This window comes from Acomys minous (assembly GCF_964271855.1).
Source record: "Acomys minous genome assembly, chromosome: 16".
Lineage (NCBI taxonomy): Eukaryota > Metazoa > Chordata > Mammalia > Rodentia > Muridae > Acomys > Acomys minous.
Genome location: NC_140498.1, coordinates 80676831 through 80688965, shown reverse-complemented (window position 1 = coordinate 80688965; position 12135 = coordinate 80676831). Strand labels below are relative to the sequence as shown.

Genomic DNA, 12135 nt, shown 5'->3' with positions numbered 1-12135 from the left:
CCCTGGACTCCCCAGGCTGGCCTCAAACTCACGTCGCTCCGCCTGCCTCTGCCTCCAAAGTGCTGGGATTAAAGGCGTGCGCCATCATGCCTGGCTGGCAGGGCTGCCTTTATTTCCAGAGTTTCAGCTTCCCCACCTGGAAGCCAGGGTGACAAAAGCACTGGTGGTGGTGGTGGTAGTTGGGGGTGCTGAGAGATGATTCGGTGGATAAAACAGCTTGCGGCGATGGAAGCATGAGGTCCTGGGTTCAAATCCCCAGGGCCCAATTGAGCTGAGTGTGGTAGAGAGTGTCTGTCCTCCAGCTGTCCCATGGTGCGATGGATGGGAGGCGCAAGCTGAGCCTGGCATGGAGATCAAACCAGGAAGCAATATTCCTTCATGGTCTCTGCTTCAGTGCCTGCCTTCAGGTTCCGGACTTTCCTTCCTGATAGGTTGCAAGCTGTAAGATGAAATAACCCTTTTTCTTCCCCAGGTTGCTTTTGGTCACGGTGTTTATCACTGTAAGAGACAGCGAAGTAAGCCGGACTTGCCAAACTGCCTCTGCTGCTTGCCTTCTCCACTCACTCTTTCCTTGACCATTTCCTAGTCTTTGCTCTTTGAACACCCAGATGCTGTTTGGGCTCTAGACCAGCCGCTCTCAACCTTGGGGTCGTGACCCCCACATGGGGGGGTCACACACCAGACACTTCCATTATGATTCATAACAGAAGCAAAATTACAGTTATGAAGGAGCAACAAAATTATTTTATGGTGGCGGGTGGGGGGGGGTCACCGCACCACGAGGAACTGTATTAAAGGGCTGCAGCATTAGGAAGGCTGAGAAACACTGCTCTAGACTCAGCCCTGAACAGCGGGGATGGTTCTCCTTCCCGAGTCCACGTGGCCCTCCCTCCCACGATCCTCTCCCAGATGCCCCTTTGTCTCTGATCCTGTCCCTAACTGTCCTCCCTAGGTCGACAGCTGCCTCCTTCCATCTCCTTCAGCCGCCTGGCTCTTTCCACTCCTCCCGCTCTCTCAGGCTTGAAGATCCACTCTCCCGTTCTCCATGATGACGTGTTTATGCTCCGCCCCCCCCCCCTTCTGGAGGCGGCCATGTTGCGGGTCTGCAGAGCCATCATTGGCTTGCAGCTTTCCTCAAGTGTCTTCACAGGGTTCTTCCTCAACCCTGTCCCAGAGAAGAACAGAGAATGACAGACACATCAACAAACCAACAAATCAACAATCCCAAGAATGTGGACAAAAGAATACGGGGTGGGGGGGGGGGGGGAGGCGGCGGGTGCCAGGAGTCTGCAAGCCAATGGGCAAGCGGGCAGGCAGCCACGGGTGCATCAGCCTCGGCTTACAGCACAGAAGCATAGGGGGTGGGGGAGGCTGGCCCATCACAAATGGACACATGCCTGCAGGAGTGACTGAGTCTTCTCAGGAAAGGGTTTCCACTACACAGGCAAGCCACAAGGGCCTCCCAGAGTTCCATGCTGGCCTTCTGCTCTATTCTAGGTCTTAGAGATAAGTTGGGCTCCCAAGTTGCCCTGTGGATGAAGGCGGGAGGGCGGAGCACAGGCTTCGAGAACTGTTGAATGAATCCTGAGGCTGAGCTGGCCCTGTGCAGGTAAGGCCAGGTGGGGTAATGGTGTCAGACCCCAGCCACCAGGAGCATCCGGATATCTGTCCTGGGGACTCTGCTTTGTCTCTCACTCTGCAAACCCAAGGGAAGATTGGCGACTCTTTTTCCCTGGCTACATTCAAGACAGGAAGAAGAAGCCACATGGCCAACCTCCCATGGTACCACTTAGACATGAGGTTGTCAGCGAAGCCATCTTGCCTTCCAGCGGGACAACAGAGAATTTAAGAAAGGGGCCCGAAGAAATGGTTCAGCTGGGTAGAACGCTAGCTGCTCTTGCAAGGACACAGGTTCTGTTTCCCAGCACCCACATGGTGGCTTACAAACCGCTTGTAACTCCAGTTCCAGGGGAATCTGGCGCCCTCTTCTGGCCTCCTCAGGTAGGCACACAGTACAGGCACACTTGCAGGCAAACACTCATATACATTTAAAAAAAAAAAGAAAGAAAGAAAAAAAAAGAAAAAAAGAAAAAAACGTCAACTAGTTAGGGGAATCTGCCAGCCAGCAAGTCCCTACTGGCCTGCTTCTAAATCCTTCCTTGTGGCTGTCTGATTTCACTCCATCACAAGTCTTAAAATAAAATAAAATGGACATTATTAACTACCCTCATTTTAATGCGGAGGAAGCAGAAAGAAGAGCAGAGAGGCCTAAGTAACCAGCCTGAGACTCCACAGCTGAGGTCACAAATAAATATCCTCCTGTAGGCTTAGGTTTTTCAAAAAAAAAAAAACCTACTTTATTTAGGGTTCTTAGCCGCTTCTGTCTCCCAGCCCACTGACCAGAAGTAGAGGAGGAAGAAGGTTAATAGGAAGAGGGGATTATGGACCATTTTAGATGTAGTTCCTTGGGGCAATTCCACTTTTCATTGTCAGGATACAACAGCCCAGTCAAATAGCAAACACTAAACAGCAACACCAATCAGCAGTGGAGGCAAGATCCAGCAGAAACAGCAAGACTCCGCCAAATCGCCAGGAGCACCGGGCTGGCTTGCTTTCTCCTTTTTTAGTCAATCCCGTGGGATGTTGCCACCCACAGCTGGGGATGGGTTTTCCAACCTCAATTAACCTCCCTAACAGCAGTGACCTGAGAAGTGTCTCCCAGGTGATTCTGGGTCCTAGAGAGTTGACAATCAAGATGAAGGATGCTTGGGGTCGTATTTACTGTGGTCCCCCAGGCTGTCACCTTCCCAATGCTCTACCCAAGAAAAATGTCACATGTTATAATGCACTGACATGGTATGTCGTTTTTGGAGACAGCCTCGAGGCTGTCCTCACTAGATTGTTGCTACTCCGTAACTGTAATTTTGCTGCTGTTATGAATTGTAATGTCAACATCTTTTATGTAGGGATATCTGATATGCGATCCCTGTGAAAGGGTTGGTTGACCCTAAAGGAGTCAAAGACCGTGGGTCGAGGGTCTAAAAAGTCGTGAAGGAGTTTTCACACACACACACACACACACACACACACACACACACACACACACACACACACACACCCGCGACAGCAGCTAGAGCTTGGGGCCGTCCCAGCTTTGAGTCCTGAAGGAGCAGTTTATTGTGTCATCCTGGTGGGCTCCCTCACCCATACAGAGAGGAGAAGCCTGGGATGAACCAGGTTCCAGGCTAGTGAAACGCAGGTCCTGGGGACAGGCAATAAGTAAAGCAGAAAGAAACAGATGTTGCATTGATTGGTCCAGCAGCTAAGGAGGGGCAGAGGCCTCAGAAACATGAGCCCAAGGAACAACCATAGAAGTGGGTGTCTCCCAGTGTCCTCTGGGACATTGATGCAAAACAGAATCACGCGTTTGTCTGCTTCACTTTGTGAGGAGATTTTGTACATTTTATTTATCTTTTTTAAGTTATTATTTAAAGAACTCCACGTACAATGGTTTAAGCGTTACTCATATAGGGTGAGTCCAAGAAAGCCTTGGAGCCGGCACATGTGAGTTTGCCTGTGTTTGGAACAGAGGTCTCTCTGGGCAATCCAAAAATCATTAGCTGGGTGCACTTAACACCCTTTTAAAGATTTATTTATTTATTTATTTTCAACACGCGTGTGTGGAGGTTGCTGAAATGGAAAAGCTGCGCTGTGTCTTTAAACAGGGAGGAGCGATCGCCCGAGCTGGGCTGTAAAAAGGCTAACGCGCTGTGGAGGAGTAGGAGCTTAATCTAATTTAGTTGGAGGGTGTCTGTCTGCGGTGTTGTTTTTTGGAGTGTGGGAACAGAGGAGGGGAGCTGCCCCCTTGAATGGTCCCTTCTGCGCCAGAAGCAGTGGGGAGCCCGGCGACGCCAGCGATCCAAGGCCCGGCCTTGAAAGAGGATTAAAGCGATGCTTGATTTGCAATTCACACGAAAGCGCCCCGCGAACCTCTGGTAATATTTCAATCCACATTTCAAGGGAAGTGGCCTTAAAATAGCGGCCTAAATTGTTCTGCAGTGGCCCGGACACTCCTTCATGCATTTTATGACGCCGAGGGGCCGAGGGCTTTTTCTCTTTGCAACCTCACCTCCCCCACCCAACCAGTGTTCTGAGGTGTAATTAAAACTTGTTCTCAAGTTTAGGGAGACCTGCACTGCTTTTCTGGTATGAGATGTGTGTCTGTGTGTGTGTGCGCGCGCTCGCGCGCGTGTGCTTGGTGTATTTATGTTTGTGCGCGTTAACTAAATATTACTTCAGATGGCTTAAAGGTATTTCCTATGAAGAAATTGAAAGAAAAAAAATTGCGAGGGAAGTGGTGGGACCAATCCCAGTTGGTTGGAGAAATTGAATTCACAATATGTACCTTTTAAAGAGACCATTACCAGTAAATAGACCATTTCTCTGCCTCTAAGGGACAGGTGGGAAATGCAAACAGAGCTCTCAAGAGTTTACCACCTGGATCCCCCACACAGGAAGGTTCTAGAAAAAGGCCTGTTAAGGCGAAGCTACCAAGACAAACTCTAAGGAGCCAGCCAGATCCCTGGGTCATCTTCAAGCCTGTAGACAGGATGTTCCTGTCTTTATAAAACCTCTGCTCATATCCCACACGTTTACTCTTGCAATTAGCTTCTAACAGGCTAAGCTCCTAGCTTAATTTCTCTTTTTTGTAGGAGGCGCGGTACTTTTTTTTTTTTTTAATCTTAAAGAGATTATTTGGGTTCTCTCTAATCCCATTTCAGAAAACCCTCTCAAGAGTTTATGGTTCCCTTCACCCAAGACACACCAAGGAAGGATACAGCTTTCATGGCTTGTGAGCCCTATGTCAGAGCTCCCCCCCCCCCCCATCCCCTGACTTTAGTAGTTTAAGGGAAATAAAACAGAACCTTCTTTTCAACTCCCCACCACCTCCAAAGTTATTTAGTTTAAGCCACCGCTTGACTCTTAAGTGTATTCCTTCTAGAACACCTTGTACTTTCCTTGCTAGACAGCCACAAGAACTTTAATATCTACAGACGGCATTATGAGATTTTATGTAGATAGAGATATTAGGAGATTTGGGGGCCCAAAGCATCCTTTGCTTTCGGATGTCATTTAGAAATCGTGTTTAATTATAAAGTTTCATTACAAATCCTTGCTCAAAATTTTAGAAGCCTAATAAGATTTCCATTAATTTAAACGTAGCCCTATTCCCAGGCCAGCTCCCAAAGCTTTCTCTTCCCTCTTTTATCCCTGGTTAAATATGTAAATAAAATGTCTAAAGTCGTTCTTCAAAGAAGACAAAAGAAAAAAAGAGCTGAGGGGAGAGAGACAGCCATAAAATTCCTCCCAGCTCTCCATAACGCTTGCCAGAGGGGGGCCAGTTTCCGAGCCAGGGCTGAGCAGCAGGGGACCCGGCTGCTCCGGAGTCACACATTTCAAATCCCACACACAGGAGAGAGAGAAAAAAATAAAATATCTTTTCAGCCGGAGCCATCAAAAGGGCCCTTTCATTTATTAGTTAGAGTTGTCTTCCACTCGCAGTATCTCAGGGCCCTTATTTTTAGATACTAATGTGTATTTGTTGCTTTTTTTTACCCCCCTGGGCTGCGCAGATGGAAGAAATTCTGTTAGCTTTTTCTTTTCTTACTATATTTAAAGGGAGTGGGGGGAGAAGAAAAGAACCTGAAGTGGTCATGGCTAAAATAATAGGTCTGAACACTGTAGAAGTAGCCAGAGCATAAAAGACCAATTACGTGGGGGCTGTCTCAAATAGCTTACACCCTGCTCGGGAGCTGAGCTCACCCTACCAACCTCCGTCGTCGTTGTCCCCCCCTCTCCTTCCCCCCCCCCCCCCCCCCCGCCCACCCCAGTGGGAATCAAAAAGAGAACAGAAGGCAAAAGTGTCAGGAGGGACCCCTTGCATCCAGCCTTCTCAAAGCTAAATGACAGTCCAGGAATCTTACCTAACTGAAAGATTTTGAAAACAGCTTACTAGACTATAAATATCCAAGCAAGCTATCCTTCTACAAGGCCTAAGGTCTTGCCACCCATGAGGTCACTAACACGGCGTGGTGGGCGGCAGTTCTGATGGTGTTAAATGCATCCTTCCGGACTACTGTTTCCCTGGACCCAACTTCCTCCGGTGAGAGGCAAGGGACTAAGGGAATCGAAGATGAGGATTCTGGGGTCCTGGGCATGTCCCAGCCTCAGGTTGGTCCGCTATGTCTGACAAATGAAAGGGGGAAGGAAGGCGAGCTCCCCGGGTTTCCTGCAGATGGGACTCTTGAGGCCTTGTTTTAATTAGAAGCCAATCCTTGGGAGGAAGCGCAGGGCTGGGCGGGGAGGAGGAGTCCTGATCAGCCTCGCCCCCAGCTTGGCTGTTGCAGCTGGCCACCGAGGGCTTCCAGGCGTGTGCACACCTAACTCAGCCCTAGGGTGCTCAGGACTGGCAGAAAGATGAGCAGGGAGCTTAGCTGCCCTTATGTAGTTGGAGGAGTCTGCACTGGAGGTCCTAGCAGTTTCCCAAACACTTCAAACGCAGACCTAGATGAGTCTAAGGAGAGAGTGGGCCACCCCCAGAAGGCTGTTATCCAAAGTCAAGAGTCTGCGACAGGTGCCCCACCCCGGTACTCTCGAGACACCCAGAGATTGGGTGGGCTCCTGCGATGCACTCCCTGTGCGGGGGTGGTGTGGTGGGGGTAATGAGATGGAAGCTCTGTGTCCTTATCACTGCCTAGCCCAAAACCTACCAACCAAGGGGCGCGGGAGCCAGCACCCCGAGGCACAGAGAGACCTCCTCCACACTGCGTGGGAACCAGCCGTGAGCGCATAGGTCTGAGCTCAGCCTCCGCCTCCTAGGAGGGCGCAAGCCGAGCATATCTTTCGCCAAATAATATAAATGTACCCAACTTCCTACAGCAAATAAACCTAACTGCTTGGAGAAACACCAGCCGGCTTGGCGCGATGGCTCCCAGCACGGTGGCCTTGGAGGGGCAGGGGTCACTACGATTCAAGCCGAGCCCCTCTTCCCGGGGTGCTGGGTGTCAGCGGCCCGGAAAGTCTCCTCCCCGTCCCCTCCTCTCTTTCTTTGAGTAGACCAAGGCCCCAAACTCCGGTTTCCCAGGTCCCCTCCCCCGCCGCTGTGCTCGGCCCTTTTGAAATTTCAAAGGCAGCCCCTCCCCGGAGTCCAAGCCCCGCGCCCCCGGCAGCAAACCCCCGGCCTCGAGAAGATGCGGGCAGCTTTACAAGCCGAGGGGCCACTTTATGAGCACGGCCATAAAACGCAAATCCCCTGTCTCTTTGAAAGTGCTGTCCGCCAGGACCTATCATAAAAGTAGAAGATGCGTCCCCAGCCCCCAGCCCGGGTGCCGACCACCCTTTACCCGGGTCCCTGCCAGTCCCCAAACTTCCCGTAACCTCAGCGGTCTTTGGGGGTACCATGGACAATCCCGAGAGCCCCCCCCCCAGCCCGGGATGGGGAACACAGGCGGAGAGGCCGGCAGGAGGAGAGGCTGGAGGTCGGGGTCCAGCCCGGAGCTGGGGCTGAGGGCGGAGGCTGCCCGGGGCGCAAGGCTTTCTGATGCAAAGCAGCGCCGGGGCGGGGCGGCAGGCAGAGGCGGGGCCTGTCACCAATCGGCCTCTTCACCACCCCCCTCACTTTCCTCCCCTTTGCCTCTTTACAAGTCTTCTCATCCTGGGACGCTGAGCTGGAAACAGCTGCGGGCGCCGGGAGGGAGGAGCGCCGGGGCCCGGGGCCACCGTGCGCCCGCGCTGCCCAACCGCGGTAGGCAAACGCGCGCGCCCGGAAGAAGAGGCCAAAGTTTGCGCGCAAAGCTCTGCTCGCTCCGCCGTATTGTTTGCAAACTTCGCTCCCCTCCCCCCGCCGCCCCCAACTTGATCGAGGCAGCGCGCCCACCGCGGGGGCCCCCGGGCGCCGCGAGCGCTCTGGCCAGGCTGGAAGGGCATGCGCGGGGGCCCGAGCCCGGGCGCGGAGCCGCGGGCAGCAGCAACAGCCTGTGCCTGGGAGCGGCGGCCCTGAGCGGCGCAGGGACACCGCGGGCGCCACCATGCAGCACCCAGGCCCTCGCCTGTGGCTGGTGCTTCAGGTGATGATGGGCTCCTGCGCGGCCATCAGCTCCATGGACTTAGAGCGCCCTGGAGACGGCAAGTGCCAGCCAGTAGAGATTCCCATGTGCAAGGACATCGGCTACAACACCACCCGTATGCCCAACTTGATGGGCCACGAGAACCAGCGCGAGGCGGCCATCCAACTACACGAGTTCGCGCCGCTCGTGGAGTACGGCTGCCACAGCCACCTCCGCTTCTTTCTGTGCTCGCTGTACGCGCCCATGTGCACCGAGCAGGTCTCCACACCCATCCCTGCTTGCCGGGTCATGTGCGAGCAAGCCCGGCTCAAGTGTTCGCCGATCATGGAGCAGTTCAAATTCAAGTGGCCGGACTCCCTGGACTGCAGCAAGCTCCCCAACAAGAACGACCCTAACTACCTGTGCATGGAAGCACCTAACAACGGCTCGGAGGAGCCCAGCCGGGGATCTGGCATGTTCCCTCCGCTCTTCAGGCCCCAGAGGCCCCACAGCGCGCAGGAGCACCCGCTAAAAGACGGGGGTCTTGGGCGCGCAGGCTGTGACAACCCGGGCAAGTTCCACCACGTGGAGAAGAGTGAATCCTGCGCACCTCTCTGCACTCCGGGCGTGGATGTGTACTGGAGCCGTGACGATAAGCGCTTCGCGGTGGTCTGGCTGGCTATCTGGTCCGTGCTGTGCTTCTTCTCTAGCGCCTTTACAGTGCTCACCTTCCTCATCGACCCGTCGCGCTTCAGGTACCCCGAACGCCCCATCATCTTCCTTTCCATGTGCTACTGCGTTTACTCGGTGGGCTATATCATCCGCCTCTTCGCTGGCGCGGAGAGCATCGCCTGCGACAGGGACAGTGGGCAGCTGTATGTTATTCAGGAGGGGCTGGAGAGCACCGGCTGTACCTTAGTCTTCTTGGTACTTTACTACTTTGGTATGGCCAGCTCTTTATGGTGGGTGGTCCTCACCCTCACTTGGTTTCTGGCCGCTGGCAAGAAGTGGGGCCATGAGGCCATTGAAGCCAACAGCAGCTACTTTCACCTGGCAGCGTGGGCCATCCCGGCTGTGAAGACCATCTTGATCCTGGTGATGCGCAGGGTGGCAGGGGATGAGCTCACTGGTGTGTGTTATGTGGGCAGCATGGATGTCAATGCTCTGACTGGCTTCGTGCTAGTCCCGCTGGCTTGCTACCTAGTCATCGGCACTTCTTTCATCTTGTCGGGCTTTGTGGCTTTATTCCACATCCGGAGGGTGATGAAAACGGGTGGGGAGAATACGGACAAGCTGGAGAAACTCATGGTCCGCATAGGGGTCTTCTCCCTCCTCTACACTGTCCCAGCCACCTGTGTGATTGCCTGCTACTTTTACGAACGCCTCAACATGGACTACTGGAAACTGCTGGCCACCCAGCACAAGTGTAAGGTGAACAATCAGACCAAGACACCGGACTGCTTGATGACCACCTCCATCCCCGCCGTGGAGGTCTTCATGGTCAAAGTGTCCATGCTTCTGGTAGTGGGCATCACCAGCGGGGTGTGGGTCTGGACTTCCAAGACCCTGCAGTCCTGGCAACACGTATGCAGCCGGGGGCTTAAGAGAAAGAGCCGGAGGAAACCAGCAAGTGTGGTCACCACTGCAGGGATCTACAAAAAAGCCCAGCATCCCCAAAAACCTCACACCGGGAAGTACGAACTTCCTGCCCAGCCTTCAGCCTGTGTGTGAAGGTGGCTGGCTGGAAGAACAGGACGGACAGACAGAGCCCAAATGGGCTGCTTTTCTGGGTTGGCTGGTTGTTGTTTAAATCGCAGCAAAAAGGTATATGCATACATACGTACATATATAATATATGTATATAAAGGCTACCTTCAAGTTCGATGTGACAGGCTGAAAGGAAAGGGTTCTGCTCTGCCTGCTGCCTCCCCTGAAGGGTGGCTCATTAACGAAGGAGCCTCTCTCCTGTAACTGATTTGTGGTAAAGTAGTTGATTGAACCATCCTCAAGAAACTGTCGTTTAGGCCTCAAAACACACATCTGTCTATTCAGGAAGACTCTGCTGCCCGCTTACAAACTTGAGGCCAGGAAGCTCCTTTGCAAGCTAAGGAGTGTCCCTTGGGCCAGCAAATGAGCCACCCAAGCCTGTTCTCCGCCCCCCCCACATCCCCTACCCCCCCTTCCCCTCCCTCCTCCCTTCTCCCACCCACCACCCCCTTCTCCCTCTCCCAGCAAGGCTGCTGTATAGGGGCAGGGCGGGGTGGGTAATGCTAGAAGGGACCCTGAGCCATCTATACACTCCAAGGCCTGCCTGCCGGTCCCTTAAAGAGAGGCTAACCACCAGCCTTCACAGCCAACTCTCTTCCCGCACACAGAGCCCGCCCTACCTACCCACCCCCCCCCACCCCCCCCACCCCCCCGCAAATCTAACACTGGAGAATCCAAATGGCGTGCAATACATTTTTTTTTTTACATTTTTTTCCCCTCTCCCCCATGAAAATAAATGAGAAAGAAGTATTTTGTTGTAAATAAAAGACAACAAAAGAAATCATCTAACAAAAGAATTAAGAGGCCCAAGCCTCAGGGAAAAAAAATGAAAGAAAGAAAAGAAAAGAAAAGAAAGAAAAGAAAAAAAAAAAGCCCTTCAGCCTGATACATTTTGTGGCTTTTTAATGGAAACCAAGCCAGTGTGTTCTACACATTGAGACTGATTTGTGGAGGGGGGGTGGGGTGGGGAGGGAGAGTCAGTGGAGAGCACCCAGAGGGCTTATTGACTCTCTCAATTGTTAAACAAATAATTTCCATGAGTGGTGTAGAAGCACTTGGGATGACAAACTTTGTCTCCTGCAAGGGAGGGCGATGCCTGCCTCTGTATATCTGTAATATATGATATTTTTCATGCTCCACTATTTTATTAAAAATAAAAGACGTTCTTTAGTTTACTGATAGTTACTGTGCGTTGATGAGGGGGGAATGGTCTTCGTTTCCGGGCAGATTCCGGGTGCGCAAGACTGGTTGGACAGTAACCATGAACTTGGGAGTTCTGAGCTGGGCGACATTAAAATTGTCCTTGGTTTCAGAGGCAAAGCTGGAGGTGACCCCTGCCAGTGTGCACCAGTCTGAGTGGGGCCACTCTTTTGCAGCCACGGGGTGAGTGAGTTTCAGAGCTGGATAGATGAAAGTGGCTACATGGGGTCACCAGAAATCAAGTTTTAGAAGCTTGGCCCCCCTCGAAGCTCCCAACAGCCTTTGTGGTCATCACTAAGGCGGCTATAGGGCCTGAAACACGATCCACTCACTGTATTAGGGCTCAACTGAGCCAAAGATCCCAGGGTCACATTTGGGCTCTGAGGTAGTGTTGGGGGGGGGGGATAATGTGTAGACTTTCTCCAGTGCCCTCAGGGCCTGCCTCCCCAACTCTGACTTCGATAGCCAACAAGCACTGTGTGAAAAATCTGAGTCTGTCTGAAGCAGAGACACCAGCTTGATGGTGGCTTTCTGAAGCAAGTATCTGGAAGGAGGGACCTGCCCCCCCCCCCAGCAAGACCAGGCTAATGAAGGACCCAGATGGGTTGTGGACTTTTCATAGGGCCATGGGTCCTTGTGTAGGAAGGACAGATGGAGTGGGTAGTCTGGGAACAAGTTCTAGAAGGCAAAAGGCATAGCAGCCAGGGCCATCAGTGAGCATAAAAGCCAGAATTTTCATATTCTCTCTCTGTTTTCTCTGTCTCTGTCTCTGTCTCTGTCTCTGTCTCTCTCTCTCTCTCTCTCTCTCTCTCTCTCTCTCTCTCTCTCTCTCTCTCTCTCTGTGTGTGTGTGTGTGTGTGTGTGTGTGTATTACACATTGAAGTGCCAGCTGGCCAGAGTGGGGGGGAGGGCATCCAGAATAAAGCCAATGCCAAGGCCTTTCTTGTGCAGCTGTGAACCTGTTTGACCGTGGCTCCATCCCTACAGTGACAGAGATCTTGTTTATAAATATTAAGAGACTTTAACACATGGCCAGGGCAAGTGTGCTGTGACCCGAGCCCCT

General features: G+C 52.6%; 1 protein-coding gene across 1 annotated transcript; it reads left to right on the top strand.

The window, feature by feature from the left end:
• The first annotated feature begins 7684 nt into the window (after positions 1 to 7684).
• FZD10 (frizzled class receptor 10) lies at positions 7685 to 10524 on the top strand. The gene has a single exon (XM_084764814.1). The coding sequence runs from the start codon at positions 8088 to 8090 to the stop codon at positions 9834 to 9836; it is 1749 nt and encodes a 582-aa protein (XP_084620940.1). The 5' UTR covers positions 7685 to 8087; the 3' UTR covers positions 9837 to 10524.
• Positions 10525 to 12135: the final 1611 nt, after the last annotated feature.